We start from the raw sequence: 20336 nt of genomic DNA, 5'->3' as shown, positions 1-20336 counted from the left end.
GTTACATGAGAGATAAGGTGTTTGTTTGTTTGTTGTTTGGTTTGATTTGCATTTTGTGTGTGTGTTTTTGTTTAATTTATGAAAGATCTTTTGAAAGGTGATTGTCAAGCTGGGGAACTGAGAGACTTTTTTAGCTTAGCAGTGCAACCAGAAAATATGCATTGAAATAATAACTGTAACTATTTATGGGCAATCATATATTTCTGTTTATGAAGAAAAAGGCAGGATATAGTCAGGTGCTGATAGGGAGGAAGAAGAGTTAGAACACCTCTGAACTTTATGTAAATTTATCTTGAGTCCTTCAAACAATAAATGAGGATAAAGTTAAAATTTCAGGGAGGTTTTGTGTTGGCTGTCCCTACAAAAGTTTCAGGCATCTGTTAGGAGATCTGCTGGAGTCAGCATTTTTAAGGGTTTTGCAGTAAAGAACGAATGAAATGACTGAAGCGTGTTACTGTAGATATGTTACTTGTCTCCACTTAGTACTCATACCCGAAATGCAGCTGCCTCTGTGTTCCACCCATAGTGACAGTGTCCTGTTTGTACAAAACATGCCATTATTTTCAGATTGGCACAAGTCACACAGAAAATAGATCTTGCTATGTTCTTTATTTTGTATGAGTAAAGGAAATTCCAAGATTAGCAATTGTTTCCCTTCTGACTTTGCCCTGGCAATTGCATGCCTCACTAATGACCTGCTTGGCATAGCTGCTGCTAGGTGCGGAAGTTAAATGTGGATTTAAAAGACAGACCTGATGCAGCTGTGTGGTGGTGGTGGTACGCAAGCATGGTACTAGGAAAAGAACTCTACTGCTATAAACAAGGACTTTATGAATTTTAGTTCTGAAACGAACATTCAGTTAACAGAAGATATTGGCACAATTCTGTTTTTACAGTTGAAAAACTTGTAGGTCTTAGTTTTTCTATTGTGAGAAGTTGGTGAACTAACTTGCTAGCTTTGAAAGCAGGGTTCATTGGTGTATGTTTGTTTGTTCGTTTTTCCAATTACAGTACCTTCATAACAATATCTAATCCAGTCCTGAGGTGAATGTCTGCTTTTCTCCTCATGAAGAGCGTATGGCTTGTGTTGCAGGTTCTGTGTTGGCAGTTCTGTTTTTGCTTCTAGTAACTTTTAGAAGCTGGTTGAAAAGAGTCAACTCAAGCTGTTTTACCTGAAGAAAGTTCCAATGGCATTTAAATTTCAGGGGAAAAACCATTATTTTTTTTACTTTATCTCTTGTCTAGCAAAGGTATAGTCTTGAGGTGTGCTTCACTGTTGAGCTGTACTCCCACGTCTTCCCTAATTTGAAACTACTGTAAAGAGCAAGGTGTGCAGCGCAGTTTTTGCTAGAGTCTCCAATTAATCTTGCTGCAAGAATTTTTTTTTTTAAATAGCAATGGAAACTTGCTGGAAAGCTTTATGAATTTTGTGTGAATCTCTTATTCTGTGTACTGGAAAGGTGAGCAGGTAAAACGAAAGCCTAATTGTGCTGAAAAAGATACTATTCATCTGATGTCTGCTGTATTGTTGCTTTTAAAGAAATTTAATTTTTACTATTCAATATGAAATCTGTTAAAATATACAGTTAGTGTAGCTGTACTTTGTGTTACATGTAATTTTTTAGAGCCAATCTAGAAGAGAAGTTCACGTTTTCCTGTGAATTCCAGGTTTTTGCGAATGGAAATGTCAGCCTAGAAACTTCTTAGGCATGTGCATCATTGATGGGCACCTGGCTGTAATTGGTATTATGGGTTTCATGTGCTTGGAAATCTTGAATTACACCTAAAAATCATTAGATAAACATTGGTTTCTAAAAAGTATGTTACAATTTCCAGTATTTTGGAGGTAAGCTAAGAGAGTGACTCAAATGTGCATAACAGACTCAAACCAGAAGGCTCTGCACCATCAACAGCCCGGGAGCTTTTCACCCATGACTAGATTCCACAGACTGACTCTTGAACACAAAACACCAACAGCACTACAGCCTCTTGAAACATCAGGTCCATCTTGCCTCTTGCTGAAGCAACCTTTTCTCTTTGGATTTTGTACTTGGTGCTCCCTCACTAACGATGGCTCACATAGCTTGCACTATTTTAAGTATTTTATGTATAGAATCATAGAATCATTTGAGTTGGAAAGGACCTTTAAGATCATCAAGTCCAACTGTTAACCTAACACTGCCAAGTCTACCACTAAACCATGTCCCTGAGAACCTTATCTATGCATCTTTTAAACATCTCCAGGGACGGTGACTTGACCACTTCCCTGGGCAGCCTGTTCCAATGTCTGACAACCCTTTCTGTGAAGAGGTTTTTCCTAATATCCAACCTACACCACCCATGATGCAACTTGAGGCCGTTTCCTCTTGTCCTGTCACTTGTTACTTGGGAGAAGAGACCATCACCTTCCATGCTACAACCTCCTCTCAGGTAGTTGTAGACAGTGATAAGGTCTCCCCTCAGCCTCCTTTTCTCCAGGCTGAACAGCCCCAGTTCCCTCAGCTGCTCCTCATCAGACTTGTGCTCCAGACCCCTCACTGGCTTCATTGCCCTTCTCTGAACTCTCTCCAGCACCTCAATGTCTTTCTTGTAGTGAAGGGCCCAAAACTGAACACAGGATTCGACATGCGGCCTCACCAGTGCCGAGTGCAAGGGGATGATGTATGTTTATAAACATTGCCCCTAGGGGGCTGAACCGTCTTTAGCTTTGTGTGCTCATGCAAGGGAAGGAGTTTGACTTCCTGGGAGAGCTCTTCTGGTAGCCATGGCAGGCGGGGGGCAGGCAGCAGGGGAAGAGAGGGTAGAGAGGGATGGCGGCTGCTGGGCACACAGTCCTCACACACTGGGGCCTTTATTCGGTGCCGCAGACGTGCGCCTGGAGCAGCCCACGGAATGTCCTTGGCACAGCCTGGCTTTGTGCAGCCTCTTGCTTGGGGACAGGCTGTGGTAATTTCATAGCGTGTTACAAAATTCCTTCATGAAGCATTCTTTCCAGTCATTAGAGTGATTATTTTTTTTTATTTGTTGTTAAATTAAAATTTACTGACAATATTTCAGCTGGGTAAAGCAGCCTGCTTGTGTGGGAAATAACTAGAGTATCAGCGCACAGTCAAACCTGCAACTGGTAATTCCTCTTCAGGCTAAGATATGAGTGAGCTTGCTGAGAAGAAGGCAAGCAAAGGATGTAATGGTCAAATTGACTGATGAACAACCTTATGAAAGGAAAGAACAAGTTGGATTGGATAAGGCAAGCCTGTCTTTAGGAGAAATAACTGAAAACATCTGGTGTAGCCGTGCAAAACTGCAGGATCACTACGCACTTATGGAAGAGAGAACATATTCTCTCCATTTTTTAGCACAGTCTTAAATTATTGTTGACAAAATTTGAAATACTGTATGAAAAGTATGTCTTGAAAACATAAATGGAAATGAGTTAAGCTATGGATGCTACTACTATAAAATTTTTGAAGCATTTTGTCCCTTTTACTCACTGTGCAAGTTCACTCAAGCACACCCTGCAAAAGTGCCTTCACAAATTGCATGGAAACATATATTGAAATTTAATGCACAAAATAATAATATTTGTCTAAACCTAAGCACACTGGGGGGTGTGAGGGGGAAGCCAATTAGACTGTTCTAATAATTCTAAACCTACACAGAAATAGCACTTTTCAAGAGAATAATGTAAGAGAAAATGCCTCTTGAAAAACTCCAGTCAGAGGTCATAACATGAAAAAAAACATTCAAAGCTTCTCTAACAGAAATACTATTTTGAAGAATATTAAATAGTAATTCATGGTTTTTTTTAAGAGAATCGTTACTTCTTTCATTCACTTAGATCATATTTGTGAGTATTCTAAAATTTAAATATAGTACATTCACATATGCAGAAGCAGGAGCTTTGTTCATGAAAGAATGGTCACAGATATGGTCAGAGCAAATCCAACAAGCCTAGAGGAAACTACCTCTTTAGCCCTCAGACACATGGTGTGAATTTTGGGGTTGTCATATGCAGGGACAGCAGCTGGACTCGATGGTCCTTGGGGGTCCCTTCCAACTCAGGACGTTCTATGGTTCTTTTCTGTCACATTAGGATATTGTTTCATCAGAGTATTAATAAATCTTTATGTTTTGAACTGTTGCAAAAATGCATAATATTGTGATTAATATTTTCCACATAAATTGTTCCCTTCAAACACTGTATTTAAGATTGATGTTGAACATTATGAATGTATTATCTTTTAAATTCTTGACTAGAATTTTGTCTGGACAGACAATGGGCAGTTTTCAGTGATATTTTTAGGGCTACAGATGGGAAAATGTTAATTATAGTGCAACTGCTGTCTGCATGGACAGTATCTTTATCTGTCAAGTACTGGCAGTCACTTGGGTTTGGCAAGTCTAGCACAGTTGGGCTCAACTTTTAAACTCATGTCCAATGTGTGAGATTTTTCCTACTTTATTTATACCTAGAACAACCCATTGTGATACCCATTTTTTGGTGTATTTTGGGATCGTTGGTGATTGCTTGCCTCCAAATCTGCATCAGGGGAAGTTCAGATTGGACATTAGGAAAAGGTTCTTCCCTGAGAGTGTGTTCAGTCACTGGAACAGGCTCCCCAGAGAAGTGGTCATAGCACCAAGCCTGTCAGAGTTCAAGAAGCATCTGGACAATGGTCTTAGTTATACAGTTTAGTTTTAGGTAGTCTTGCGAGGAACAGGGAGTTGGACTTGATGATCCTTATGGGTCCCTTCCAACTTGAGATATTCTGTGATTCTATGGAGGATCCCTTGGATGAAACTGAGATGCAAAGAGAGGGAATGCTCTGTATGCCAGTACTACCAAAGATGAGGTCTCCTTCTTTTGGGGAAAAATAGAGGTTGACGCCACTTTTTTTCCTGTGCAAGAGGACCCTTACAGTTTACAAACTGTAAATGTGTTGACAAAGTTCTAATCTTTAGATAGGAGGGGCCATGGTCTCTTCTTAGTAAGTATGTCATGGGGCCAATGTAGTTCAAAGACGACAACATTTTAAAAAATCTTTAGCTCTATGTTTATGAATTTTCTTTTTGCAAAGTATTCTACACCCTCAAACTCAGTGTCAGTGTTACTTGCAGCATTCAGGACATCCCAAATACAATTGGCATTTGGAAGCACAGAATATGTTACACATTTTAAGGGCATCGTCCTGTAGTTCAGACTTCAAAATAAGCTTATTGAAAGAAAAAAAAGCTTCCTAGTTGAATATCAATGAAAATCTTATACGTTCTTCCTATTGCTATAAAAAAAACAGCTTTACAGATGAAAGCAGTTCTTGCAGGATAGAAAATTGTGATTCAGCATGTTAGTGCTTACAAACAAAAAATTTAAATGATCATAGATTGATTACTGGGTAATTAGCATTGAAAGAAGCTGAAGTTAAGTCCAAAACATTTATGTTGTTTCTGACTAACTAACTCTTTTATTGGAAAAAGTTTCGTATCACATGAAATGTCAATCTTGTGGAACAAAAGAAAAAAAAAACTATTTGAAATGTCTGGCTTTCCTGGAGAACAGAAATTCCCCTGTGCTCACCAGCCTTTCCCCAACCTGTGAAAACTGACACAAGTTACTTACAGAAAGAATTCACAGTGTATTAGCATAAGAAAATATTAACCCTTAAAAAAGTGGCAGCATTCCCCCGTTTTTCTTAGTGATCGCGTGGCCTGTTAGAGCAATCATGCTCTCAGATGTGTTTCATCTCTGGCATGTGGCATATTTTCCTCCCAAACCTTCTGGTGTCCCATACAAATGTAGTTCTCCTTTAATTTTATAACTGTGGCCCTAATGCAAATAATTTCCTATTGTAGAACTGAAGGGATTTGACATTTTAATGGCATGGGGTGAGCTGCTGCTGTGCAGGATTCCAGTGCACCAACCACTTTCTAGGTGGCACTGGGAGGTTCTGGATGGTCTCTGCTGCCATCTTTGTGAGTGGAAAGGCTCAGCGTCTTGCAGTTCTTCACCTCTGCTTTTCCGTGAAGCTGTTCACTAAAAAAAAGTGTCTGTTCCAAAGGAATGTCTCCGTGACAAGTTTGAGAATAGATGACATTTCAGCATGTTTGTTCTCAACTGGTGAAATATATAAGTGTGCAGTTTTCTGTTTCTTGCAGGTTTGGCTTTTGTAGCTAAATTAGAGCCAGGTGCACAGCTCAAGCCTTGCCTGAACTTTGATGGTTCACTGATCTCTGTACTATAAGTGTGCACAAGTAAGATGGTATAAACGGCTTGCCTTTTTCTTAAAAACCCAAAGGTCATTACAGTTTTAATACGCTCAGGTGGTGCTTCAAAGAACTCTTTGTTATTTTACACAGCTAATTCTAAGTAGATCTACTTGATATTTCCAATACCAGAACCTCAATTAAGCCCTTTCTTCTTGTAAAACCGTATTTCTATTAAATCTTGAATGTACCATATTGCTAAACTTTAATTATTTATAACTCTTTTTTAGCCTTAGAGTAAGCGAGTCTAAAAATAGACCAGCCTCAGCTTTTTCAGTATCATTTAATATGCATAAGCAACCCACTAACCTGAAAAAAGCAGAGTTTTGAAGGAAATTAGATTTCCAAAAGAACAAAACAAAGTTTAAGCTTTGACAACAAGCTGAGGAACAAAAGAAACCCAAGTCATTGAGGAAAAGTACCTAATCATAATGTCAGCTTGACATACTCGATTGTATGATGGTACTTTCTTTTTGGTAATCTGTTTTGAAAGCCATGAAACAGTCGATAGCAAATGTTAATCTCTCAAGATGTGTGAACCCTCTAAAAAAACCAACCACTGTGGACCGGGTTTGCATGGTGTTGACCTGAATAAAGGGGATAATGTGCTTAAGCGGCTTATTCATTCTTCAGCGCCCTTTGGAAAGGGAGCAGCTCCACAATAGTTTGCCACTCAGGGCTCAGACGTGACCACTCTTCTTTTCACTTGCTGAATGTTTCATTCTTCTGTCTCCGCCCTGGGTTTCTTCATACGTTGTTCCAAACAGGACTATAAAGGAACTTTTTGGGGCTATTTCTTGTCGAACTGTAACATTTGTGAAGCAGAATGCACTGAGCTGTAAAGGAATTTTGAACTTTGGGTATATAGCTGGCCAGGCTTTTCATCAGAGTTGTGTCACTGCATTAATTGTCTCTGCTTGTGAGACTTCCAAGGCTGGCAGTTTAAACATACCCCAGAAGCATTGTATTGATTGTTTTAAATATTCCACATCAAATTTTGGCATGAAAGATATATGAATAAATTCCTGTAGTGATCTTATAAATGGAGCTGTTTGAGAGTTCTGAGCTTTAGCGTTGGCTATAGATTTAAATGCTCACAGACATGAAAGACAGAAAAGTGGCAAAAGAAATATAAAAGACTATGTTTCGAGGCAAACCCATGGATTATTTAGCACTTTTTAAACAGCATAACTGTGAACACCTATTTTTCTGGAACTTTCACAGAATCACCGCCCAACATAAATTGGGTTGTCGAAGGAGTCAGCATGATTCAGGTTGGCCAGGAAGTGTTTTGGAAATGTCTTCAGAATTCAAAAAATAAAAGGACTAAAGACATATATATTTTTTCTTTCCCCCATTTTGAGCATTGTTTTACAAAGTGAGAAAACAGATATTGTTTAATAAAAAGCTTGTGTGTTAAAAGAGCAAATCAGTTTGGGAAGAAGAGTTACTGGAGTTGGATAGGGGATGAGTTACTTAGGTTGAATTGGACTGTGGGGCACATGGTATGCTTGCACAGGACATGGAGCAGCAGAACCTTACTGGCATGGAAAGCTGCAGCAATGGGATTTTAGAAATGGGATCGTTGTTTCCAAGTCCTGCCGTGATGCTCGTGCCGCTTGGCAGTTCTGCTTCCCAGCCCTGCGTGCTCAGTCTGTGGGAAGCTTGAGGCAACTCCCATGGGGTTTCCAAACTTGTCTTAAGATATCACATTGCTGAACAGTTCATTTGCAATTCCTGTGAATTCGTCTTCCAGAGAAATAAAATTATCCTTGATTTGTCAGATTCTCCTGAGGCCATTTTAAATAATTAGGCAAACTCAAAAGGGAAATGAAAAAGTAACTCCAGAAGTAGTTCTTGACTACAGAGTTGGAAGTTATTAAACAAAAAAAGACCATACAAAAGGGATAATTCCTTTGGAAGATACCTGACATCAAACTCTTGCCAGTTTTTCCTGCAATATCTGGAAAGGTACATAATTATGATTTTGCTGTTAGCATATCTAGTATAATCTGAATACATGGCTAAAATTATTTCAGCTACTGAATATGCAACTTGAATACTCCGTAGAACTGGTGAAGAGAATGAATAAAATACTTACAATGTAATGATTTCACCTTTATTTACAAAGTAATTTTGATTTCGAGCTTTATTCGTTCTTCAAACAGTTGAACTAACAAGTTCTGACAGTCTTTAAGTAATGTATTAGAAATTGTTTTGAAATGATGGTGAATTTAGCAACAATTTTAGAAAAATCAGCTTTTAATCCTGCTTGATTTTTTTAAAACATTTTAATCTGGTATCTTTACTCTTTTATGGAAATAGAGAGAAAAGTGAGGGAGATACAAGCATCTCTATCTGTAGCTCTGTATTAGGGGAAGCAGAATACTGCCAAAGGTTTTAAGTTTCATCCTGACTCAAATTGGTCTTTAACAGGGGCTTGTGACCCAGAGGACTTTTCAGTTCAACAACACAGAAATGCTTTGAAGGGCATTAAAGCACTTCTTTAAAATCCAAATCAGATTTCTGATGTCCAACCTGAAGCAGGCTGAGCAAGCTCTTCAGCATTTTTGCTTCATGTTGCATGTTGAAGGATGTCTCTTGGGAAGGAGAGGTGATCTGCATTTTTTTTTTCCGATTTTTTCTATTTGAAGCCGTTGTACAAATTTCGGCAGCCATATTGGTTTTGCAAATTGGTTTTGGATGAAAATTGTTTAGTCAAGCTCCTGGCTGATTCTGCAAGCTGTTTGGGCATGTGTGGGAGGATTGCACACTAGATAAAACTGAGAAATTAGCTTATTTATTTTCAGAGGCCTGTAAAAAATAATAGCAAAGAGTATCTTTGTGTGACAGTTTCTGGGAGAGCCAGTGGAAGTCTTGAGATTGGGGAATTGCTATAGCTGGAGAGAATTGTTGAAGGTGATTAAAAAATACTTTGAAGACATGTGTTTCAAAATTATAGCTTACAAATTAATAAACGAGACAGAACAAGACCTTCTGTTAGTGAAGACGTGGAATAATACAGGCTTGGTGGAAATCTAAAGGAAGAAAAAGTACAGACTTAAGCATAGACAAATTTAGAAATCATACCCAATTGATGGACATGGATAAATGAAGTGGAGAATGCCGGAATATAAACTGATAATTTAAAATGCTTGATCGAAAAAGGTCAAAGGCTTGGTTATGTTTTGGCATATTGGATTTTAGAAAGCAGCACATTTTCTGAATATCAGCTCATCAACTGTCAGGATGTAAAGGAAAAAAACGAAACGTAATAACTAAAGCTTTAAAAGATACTTTTGAAATCTGACTTTGCAGAACAAACTTTTACTTTTTCCTTTGGAAACAAGACACTTCCTTTGAGGGCAGGGTATCCCTTTTCCTTGATACAAAAGGGTGTTTCATTAATCTCTTTGTTCTGCTTTTTTCAGTCTTTATATAGAGGTGGATAAACAGATATGTACTTCATATGCTTGAGTTAATCCTCAAACACTGTATTGTTGTCCCCTTCTTCTTAACTTAGAATGTTCTAGGGTACCTTGCTCATGTAATCGTTCAAACATTTTTTTTCAACAGACTTTGCTGAAAGACCCTTTGTATATTGGTTTGAGACACAAGAGAATCAGAGGTCAAGCCTATGATGATCTTCTTGATGAATTCATGGAAGCTGTGACTTCAAGGTATGTGATATATCTGTACTATTCATTGGTGAATTCCACTGTGAACTTCATCTTGGAAGAAATAAAGGTCGGTAGCTTATGAAAGGAAGACAGAATTATTATGTTTCTGATCATTGTTATTTTGAGCTTAGTATTTTATAAGTTTCTAACTGCCTGAACTACTTGCCTGTAGTATTGCAGCTTTATGAATTCACTGCATGAGTGGCAAAACTTACCTTGAGATCAGTGATCTAGTTTTTTAAACTTCTTTTTTGGGACTGTGATTGTTAAGTATTTGCCTAATAATTTTCTGTGTCTAGTGCTGTGCCTACATGATTTTCTCTGTCACTATAATTTCATATGTGGGATGTCAGCAGCCTGCAAGAAGCTATCATATTTGGCAGCCCCTGCTTCTACCCTCACCAAAACCATTGCAGGATTGAGCTTTCGGTGTTTTGGTTTTAAATGTTGTGGTATGAAACTGTATAAAGTCAGCTCTCTATCTCTTGCTTCTTTTTTTCCTATACAGAAAGTAGTTAAATTTATTATTAGACCATCATGTATGAAATAGTTCCTCTCACATGTCAAATAACACTTTTGCTCATATTTTCCTTGTTTGTTAAAATATTCAGAATTCTAGCCCTTCATTCAATGGGTATACCTAAAGTAGCCCAAGTGCCAGGATCTGTAGCAGAATTTGTTTTCTACATCTGCATCCCAAAGCTTTGGCTGAGCTGTGGGACCTGGAAATACTTTTCAGCTCCTCAGTCTTGACTTGTGCACCATCTGTGTTTTGTCTCCCTTTTGGGACCTTACCTGGACATGCACAACCTCAATTCTTGCTGCTCTGGTTCCTGTGCAAAAGAGACTTGGGCAAGCAGGTAGTACTAATTTCCATGCCTGAAGCACATATTCATTCCTTCATGTGTTACTATATTCTTCCCCACCACCTGCAGCCAGCTGATGCTCTCTTTTTCATAATCTTGCTGTGAAAGTTGCTCATTTGGCTCTACCCTGTAACATGTTTGCTCCTCTTCTGACTATTCCCTTTCAGATAAAACTGATACATTTTCACCTTCCTAACACAATGTTCAGAGTGTTAGAAATTACTCTGTGGACCACTTTTTGAGAATCCCTAACTTAATGCATTCCCTAGATCACTCTTTCTTTAAAATGAACCACAGTTCTTCCTACTGAAGGAGATCATCAGAGTCAAGCAGAATATTATCTCAGTAACGTTTGAAGGTCTGGTTGACATACTCTTTGTACTTCAGCATCTTTAAAACTCTATAATTTTGAGCAATTTATGTTTGCTTGACCTTCGAAAAGATCACTTTGTTCTCAGCTATATCTGTCATAGTCTGCAGTAGTGTGTCATTTATGTAAAGTTTAAAGTGGAGCACTTACAAATTATATTTCAGACTTCATGTGGTTTACTTGTGAATTGCTGTGGCTGTGGTGTGACATCTCTATTAAGATACTATTTTGCTAAGGTGAAGGGCAAGGTGATGTAGTTAAGTCAAAATCAAGTCCATTTGCTCAATAATTTCATATGTTCCTAAATTCAAGTTTGGTTAGCGTGCCACTGGCAGATTCAGCACTTGCAGTTGATTCTGGTGTGGTGGGTCTGACGGTTAAAGATGCAGGTCATGATTTGCTTTATTGTGTATTACTTTCCCTTACCAGTCATTGTGGTGATCTGGGTAATTACATACTTTGCTTAAATGCTGGTTATCTATTCCTTGTGAAATTTTCTTTTATGTTTTTCCTCTTTTCACTTTTCTGTAGCCTTTTGCTGGCTGCTTGACAGAGTATTTGCTTTGCTAATCTTAAATGCACATTTGGTCTGTTACATTTAAGGTCATATTTATTGTTATTTATTGCCATGGTACTCCAGAAGAGGCTTTCTTGTTTGGCATTGCCTAATTAATTCTGAGAATGAGAGAACTTCTGGAGAAATCTGTTGTCATGTTTTCAGTACCATGGAGTATCATTGCCAAGACATACATAACCACAAACATGGTAAAGCATAAGGCTGCAATGTATTTTTAATAAGCCACATTTAAATACAGGCTTTTAAGGTGATGACAATTATTTTCAAGTTGGAGAACCACATTAAATACCTATTTTATATCTCTTTCACCCTCATGATTCTCCACAGATAATAGAAGTGAGAGCCAGGTGGTAGCAGCACTGCCTGGGAACAAGCAGGAGTAGGGCAGTGCACTTCGTACAGGACCTTTGTTGGCTTCCAGGCAATCTTCCTAGATATGCACATCATCTTGGTTGTTCATTTTTGAAAACCTAGATTTTTATAAGTTGATGGAGCATCATTTATAGTGTTTCGTGTTGAAATGTCATGCTTATACATAAGTATCATGATGTATAATAAAGAAAATGCTTTATTAAAAAATGTGTCACATGAAGGTATAGTTTCATCAACTACAATACTTTCCTCTTCTCATGGCATGCTCTTCACCCCCAAAAAGTTCTTATGAAACAAAAATTTTTATGAAAGATTTTGGATTTTAAAAAAGCCCTACAACTTAAACCATCCATTGCTAAAAGATTTTGGTGGAGTATCCGGCATTCTATCATGGCAGAATGGAACTAGTACAATGTGATTTTTCCCAGATGTGGGAAGGCAGAAGCATATGGAAAGTATCTAGATTTCTGTTGACATAAATCCAGTGAACAGCTTTTATTTATTTACATATGTATACACTTATCTGTTTATTTATTTATTACCAGTGCCAGCAGCTGCCCTCTCTGAGGGCAGGTGCTATAATTTCCCTGGACGTTACCAGGTGTTTCTTGCTTTTGTGTCGGTGTGGTAATTTAGGGGAACAGGAATATTCTAAATAGAAGGAGTATTTTATAACATGAGAAAACTGGACAGTTATCTTCTTCACTGAAGAACATAAATCATACTGGAATTCAGAAACGTTTGTTAAGTTTCTGCCCTATGGAGAAATAGGTCATAAAACATTTTATACAGAAAAGTAAATTTTTCCAAATGACAAGTTTTTCTTAAATATCTATGTTTACAGAGGAAAGTTTGAGAGGAGGGATTGCTAGAAAAGCCTTTGGTAGCTGGTATCAATCCACCAAGGCTTCCTGTGTGACCAGAGGAAATAACTATTTTTATTCCAGTTCCTATTTCTTCCTATTTGCCTGAAATGATGCAAAGAGAAACATATCAATGGCCAAGAGGTATTCATGTACAACAGTGAAGGGATTATGGAAACACTTGAAGGGAAAATCTGTAGAATGGAGATGGAACAAGAAATAAAGAGAGAGGAAAAAAAAGCACTTTTTTAATAAGAGGGACTTGAATTTCCTTCTCTGGTGCAAAAAGTAGATTCAAAGAGTCTGGATATTTTTTCCTTATTTTGAAGGACACAAATCTGGTAAAGATAACTCCACCCTGAACCCCTCAAAAAAATGCCAGTGTAGGGAAGAACAGCATCATACCAGCTTGCCTTCTGCTGCAGACCATCCCTGGTGGAAGGCACGGTACACTGGGGAGGAACAATACCTACTTGAAGCTCTGGTCTGTGAATAGGTAGGAAACTTTTAGAAAATGGAAATAATCTGGGGTAGCTGCCCTACGTTATTTCCTTGACCACTTACCGCAACCCCAAAGAGTTGGGTGGAATTATTATTCTGTTATAAACTAAACCCTGTGGATTTATGATGCATAAAAGCAACCCTGTATCACTGAATTTATCTTTCTACCACACGTGTGATGGTGAGTTTTCAGTTTCATTTCAAGATGCAAATAATAGCAGTGGACCCTTGAAAAGTAATATTGTGTGTCGTTTTTGTTCTTCTCTGTAATCATGTTTTAATTAAATCCTTCCCCACTCTTTTTATATGCTGTGCTGTGAGCTATAAACTAAGCTGCTGACAATTGTAATTCAGTATGTTCCATCCTAAATTACCATGATGTAGTCATTATTCCTCATTTGCCTGATTACATTATTCACAGATGGTAGCAGATTTCATTTCACATCATGTGTTACTTTAAAACAGTGTTTTATGGCAAGTACGGTTTATCTAACTTTGAGAACAACTGTAGAAGTAATACATTCACAAAATAAAAATACACAAATATTGTAATAGATGTTTTCATTTAATCAATTACATTAGCATGTAATTCAATTTGTGAATAACTAAATTAATTCAAACAGCCCTTATTTTTGGCAAGAGGATATACCAGCAAGAAGTCAACATAAAAGGTGCTTATAGCTGTGCATCGTTAAGGAGGTGGTTGAACCACACAATGGTTCTGACAGTATGTTCAAGCACAGATTGTGAGTACAAGAACATTGGTACCTCTGTCCTCTTTTACACTGTAGTGGTACAAGACCAAGACTTATATCGCGCCTATACGTTCCCATATTGCTCAAGTTAAAGTGGCTGTCAGAAAGTGTGCAGGAAGAAATACTGCTGCAACAACTCCCTCCTATGGCAAACTCAGTGAAGATCTTTCTGTTGAGAGGTTTTTGTCCATTAGTGGGATTTAGGCCCTTTGAGGCAATTTTTCAAGTCTATGAATACCTGTTTCTTCCACCTTTCAATGAACATCATGTTCCCATGAAGATCATTGTGGACAGCAGGGCAGGAGAAGGGTGGGTCCTTAGGCATTAGCCCATACCCTGCCTTGACTACAGTTACAATTACTCTTTGAACCTGCTCTCAGTTACTTCTTGTGGCTACATCCGAGTTCATTTCCAGTCATTAATGGGTTTGTGTTCTTCCTGAAACCACTTGGTCCCAGGGCTCCAGCTCCTTGCCAGCCTAGACTCACGGGTAGACTTTGCTTTTATGCTGACAGGGTAAAACCATTCAGCAGGATGCTTAGATTGTTTGCCTGTTAAAAAAGGCCCTCAAACTCAAAAACATTGTGATTTTAAAACATGAATTATTGCTTTGGATAGTGGAGAGTGTTCTGGAAGAGGAAAACTCAGTTTGCTAAACGTGGTTTACTTTTTATCCTAGTTCAAGCAGCTGTGATGGTTTGACTGAGGAAAATCTGCAAATTTTGTGATCAACTATGATGACTTGTAACTATAATCACTTGCAACATTTAAATTCTCAACAGATGATGCCACTTCCAGGAAGTTGGTTAAGGAACCCTGCCTGAACCCTTCTCCAGGCTGAGCTGCTTAATGGGGTACCCTGTTTAGAATCGTCCTTGCATGCCTGTGTAGTGGAGAAAGAGAAATAACTTAGCTGCAGTATGTTTTTCGAGATGGGATGCTTGTGTGCATATTTGCTGCTCCTTTGGTTGCCAAATCCAGGGGACTTTGAGGAGGAGGAAAGAAGACTGGGTAGAAGGCTTCTGGATGTTCCATTAGGTAAGGGGGAGCAGGTTAATTAATTCACCTCCAGTATGACTGTCTTTTATAAAAAAATACATCACAGAAAGAAGAATGTAGACGCACAATCTTTCTTTTTGTTATTTGGTGCCTTTTACTCCTCTTATCCCCTTTCCTGCTTGTTCATTTGATGATTAAACTATATCTGATTGCTGGAAATGTTACAAATATATGCTTTACAAACTTCGGACACAATGAATGGCATAATGAAGAGTGAATCAGTGAAGCAAAATCATAGCAGCATAGACAGACGCTAATCACATCAAGTTTGTTTGTAGAAAGAGTCCTATTACTGTTTGTAATGCGAGACCTCAGAGAAATTCTTAGCAAAGATCAGCAGAGGAGCCTTGAAGAAATAAAACCTTATCCATCCCTTAAAGCGCACAAAAAGTAATGAAAACCTCAAACACAGTACTGAGGGGGAAGGCTATTGTTTTCTTTTTGTGGGACAAAATAGAGAGAGTGGGGGAATATTTTTAGTATTTTTAATATGCCTCTTGTACTGAAACTGATTCTGAAGCTCAGACTGGGATGTATCCATGTTCTAATAATGCTCAGCTATGTCCCAGACTTGCTGCAGTCATTCAGAACCCAACAAGTGAAGAACATGCTGTTCTCAGGCTTTTCTTCTCCAAACTATTTTAAGAAGGGATTTTTCAGATGGAAAAGGCCTGGGTAATCTCAGTTACTTTCCGTCCTCTTTTATAGCTCCAGCAAATGGTGGGCAGGATTCTCAACAGAATTTAGCTGGTGCAACTGTATTGTGAATGGAGTGAATGTTGTTTTCTTTGAATAATTGATGCAAGTGTAATATTTTAACAAGGTTTATATTATTGTTACAGAAGTGTAATAGTTTTCCAGGCTGTCAGAAGCAGCAGTTTCCTATTCTTTTTTCCCCTTTGGAAAATCCAATAAAGTAAAATATCAAATTTTTGGCTGCAGTTCACATCAGAATGTAATAAGACATCTGTCCCTCATATCCCAGCCCTGTCTCTCTCCTATGACAAGTCAAGAATTATTTCTACCTAGTAGGAAAACTTTCATTCACTGTCAGTCTGACTAATGGGATTGGGTGCCTCAGTGCTTCATCCCTCGCTGGTCCTTTATCCCTACCAGACAGCCACACCGCTGTGCTTTACCCAGAGCATCCCACCCGAATTGCACCTGCTTCCACCTGAGGTTCCTGACCCGTGGGTGCCTCTTCTGCAGCTCGTGGCCGGGGGCTGCAGGACGCCAAAAGCAACGGGACTGTGGTAGCCTGAGATTTGCTGGTAAGATAAAGCCCTGCTGTGGGAGGGAACAAGGCAGCAGATACTGCTGAGGCCAGAGTCAGTGGTATCTGCCTGGATGTCCTACCTTGCCCAAACCAATCCTGCCCTTCGTGAGAGGGCCTGGGCCAGCAAAGGGCCGTGGTGAGCTCCCACCTAGGAAAGACTTAGATCTCTCCTTTCCCTGCACCCTCTGAGGCACATGTGCCAGTTACAAGAAGGTTTTAACGTTTGCCTTGTTGACCTCCCTGAGTTGATGATGTTGATCAAGCAGTTGGTAGTCTGAATTTCTTGATCTCCTGCTTGAATGCAACTTCTAATCTGCTTGTTAGCGTCACAGAGTAGTTATAATAGGGGTAAGAAGGAAACTTGGATGTTGTAATCCTACCCAGACTCCTGAGACCGCAGATACTTTTCTCCATTATGCTTCATGGTAGAAAAATGTTTCAGGCAGTGCAGTTTCTGTAACACAAAACATTGATGTCAGGGTCTAGGTCAGTTCTCCCTTTAAGGGAAGCAGCATTTATCAGATAAAATGTAAACTATAGAACACAACATGTTTGAGAAGACAGAGGAGATGAAGTGGAGTCCTTGCTGGACACCTAGGAGCTGGTGGGGCTTCTGCACTTCACTTAAGCACAACTGATCCACTGCTCAGGAGGGCTTGTGACTTGACCAGATCCAGAAGGTCTAAAAGCTGCCCCATGAGTTTGATGGGACCTAAAAACCAACATCAGCCAACTGTCAGTTGTTGTCTGCAGCAATGCAATTTTGGCATGTATCTTAAGAGTAATTCACTTGTTTTATGTCTGCTATGGATTTAAAACATCGTTGGTGCCCGGTTGCCCACAAATAAGAAGCCATTAATATATATCTCTAACATAACCTATTCATCATTTGAATATTACTAACTTGTTTTGCCACTGGCTGATTCAGCAATAAAATGGAATTTTATTTTCTGTTATTAGCACATCACTCTCTTAAATTATTTGACTGGACTAAGCTAAAAACATAATAATTCACACACCAGACAGAGAATTTGAAACAAGTGTATGAGCGTGGTAGAGCGAAGTTATTAGAGGTGACTGGCAGATTAAATGCCTTAAGGAATTGCATCTTCAGCGGCTCTGTTCATTTGGCCCTGATTCTGAACAGAAATGCTGGAAAACCATAAGTCAGGCATAATTTTGAAAATAATTTTTATATAATACGAGCTATTACTTTCTACTCTTTTTTGTTGTTTTTAGAACTTACATAGAGAATAGAAATATATGTTGTTCTTAGTTATTTTAAAATGATCCCTTATAACTTGCACCTGGAAAAGTAACAGGCCAACACAGGCTCTTCCAGAAAGACTGTCTTGCTTAGTTTGTTCCCAACAGAGAGTTTGCGATATTTTCTCAGTTCTTTTGCCGATTTACTGAGTAAACCTGCATCTGTGCTGATTAAATAAATATTGACATGTCCTGCTGTTGACACGTATGGTGGGCAACATCAGTGACCCTAAAAGATTCAGATGATACAAAAGGGGGAGAATAAAGTATTGTAACAATTGTAAATGTTTTGATATCATTGTGTTGTCCACTATTTTTTTTAAAGCTTTTGACGTGGGTTAGGGAGCCGTAACTGGAGACAAGGTCCTTTTTTACTAACATCTTGCATTCCAGCTATACTGAGCTGGGGCAGGAGGCAATGTCCTTGGGCATCAAGGACATGTCCCCGAGGAACTTCATGCCGTGGTGGTGTCTGCACCAGGAAGTGGCACCGAGGGGAAATTATTCTGTTCCAAGACATGGGCAGCCAATAAGGCACACACTGCTTAATTGGATGGAGCTAAAGACTGCTGCTTTTAATTGCAAGATCATGCAATTGATTTATTTTACTAATTCATTGCCTTTTAATTTAATCTAGAGGTAGGGAGACAGTATTTGGTATCTGCAGAATTTCTGACACTTTTTTGGAATTCCAGATACACATCTTATTTCTGCATTAGCAATCACTAGTGTTTATACACCACTGTAAAAAATATTAGCCTGGAAATGGCTGAAAAATGCAATACGACACTTCAGACTCTCTACCATATGTAAGTACAGTTAACTGACACTTCATTGACGCCCACGGTGGTGCCAGTGCTAACAATGTCTGAATAAATCATGTAATCCATTTAGTTGATAGGTGTGTTTCATTACAAAATCACAAAGGTTCTTTGTGAATTAATAAGTGAGTTTATTTGAATAACTGGATTTCTGGTGTTCCAGGGGGTGCTGATTGTGTCCCCAGAAGCAGAAATAGTTATCTGGTAGGTCATCTTTATATAATGAGGGGTGTATATGAGAGAGAAAAGGAACACATTTTGAAAAATAGGCTGAGGTTTCAGTGATTCAGAGATCTTTTTCTCCTAATCTCTTACTCTTTTAGATCTTGCTAATAATTAGTTGGAAGAATTTCTAGTGCACTTTCTGCATTGGCTCTTGTAGAAGGAAATTCTTTACTGTTTTATCTCCAGCACAGCGTTACTTTGATATTTCTCCTTCTAAAAATGGGATTTAGTTTAGTACAAAAGCAGAAAGTTATCTGTTTCAAACATTACACTTTGGAAACAGCGAGAGAAGTATCACTTAATTGGCTAACTTTATTTCAGAATTTGGTGGATTTTACCATCAAAGTTAATCATTCATCTCCTTGCTGGTCTGCAGCAAACCTGAATGGCTACTGGAAAGAAATTACTGGCAGGGTTTGCTGAAAATGAACTATGCAGATTTTAATAGAAATGGAGTTAAATACTGCTAGAAAAGTTAAACCTTCTTTCTAGAATCATAGAAGTTATTATTTCTGCAAATATTTAGTTAAATGGTAGTATCAAATTCAGTTTGTTACAATTGCTTTGTGATTAATTCCTACTGCTAAATGTATGTTTGTTTTTTTGTTTGTTTTCCCAAGACCGTAATGGAATAGATATTTGGAATCATTGCTCTTGCTTGGGATAGAGCTGTGATGTTGAAAACATGCACCAGAATTTTTTTCCTTTTAGAAAACATATGAATAGGAGCAAGCTTATTCGTGTCTGTTAAATAAACTGAGATGTTGTAATGATAGTTATTAATATATCAGAAGAGTCTGCAAATCTGAAAGCATATTGAGAAAAAAATGCAGGGAAAAGTAGTGTTCTTTTAATAAGCCATTAGCTGCCGCATATAATTAAACTTACATTCTATGAACTTTAGGTTCTGTACAAGCTTTGAAAATCTTTAACCATCTGATTTCTTGCCCAGATATCATCTGAGTTTGTGGTTCCATACTTATGATAGAAAACACTTGTGGTGCAAGCCTCTGAAATGCTACAGTTCTCACAGTAGTCTTGTATTTCGCATGCTTCAATGAACTAAGAGTGTTTTCAAATTGAGCAATAATATTTAAGTGCACTTGCTTACATACACTTCCGTTCTACACCATTAAAATTGATGTTTGGTTGCGGGTTTGGTTTTTTGGTTGTTTTTTTGGTGGTTTTTGTTAGTTTGTTTTTGGTTTTCACTCCCTATCTCCTTAGAGGTTTTGCGTTTGTCAACCCTGGACTCATCTGAAAATCAATGGAGTCCATTTCTGTGGCTGAGCATAATGGTCCAGAGATTTAGAGATATTTTTACAGTATCAAGTTTTTATTAAAAAGGCTTTTATTAATCTTTTGAAAAATTGATTATGATCTGAGCATGTGTTTAACTTCCGAAATACTACATTTCTTCAGCTGTGGGGCTGCATCAATTCTC

At 38.3% G+C, this 20336-nt stretch overlaps 1 protein-coding gene across 3 annotated transcripts in view; it reads left to right on the top strand.

Annotated features, from left to right (window-relative positions):
• The window catches only part of ME1 (malic enzyme 1), a 167842-nt gene that overhangs the window by 86078 nt on the left and 61428 nt on the right, over window positions 1-20336 (top strand). For all 3 annotated transcript variants that reach the window (XM_065055293.1, XM_065055291.1, NM_001282816.1), the window contains 1 exon segment: window positions 9838-9941. In XM_065055293.1, coding sequence (XP_064911365.1) covers window positions 9838-9941 — 104 coding nt within the window.

This window comes from Columba livia, chromosome 3 (assembly GCF_036013475.1).
Source record: "Columba livia isolate bColLiv1 breed racing homer chromosome 3, bColLiv1.pat.W.v2, whole genome shotgun sequence".
Lineage (NCBI taxonomy): Eukaryota > Metazoa > Chordata > Aves > Columbiformes > Columbidae > Columba > Columba livia.
The sequence above is the reverse complement of the archived record's forward strand: the minus strand, read 5'-3'. Positions and strand labels throughout refer to the sequence as shown.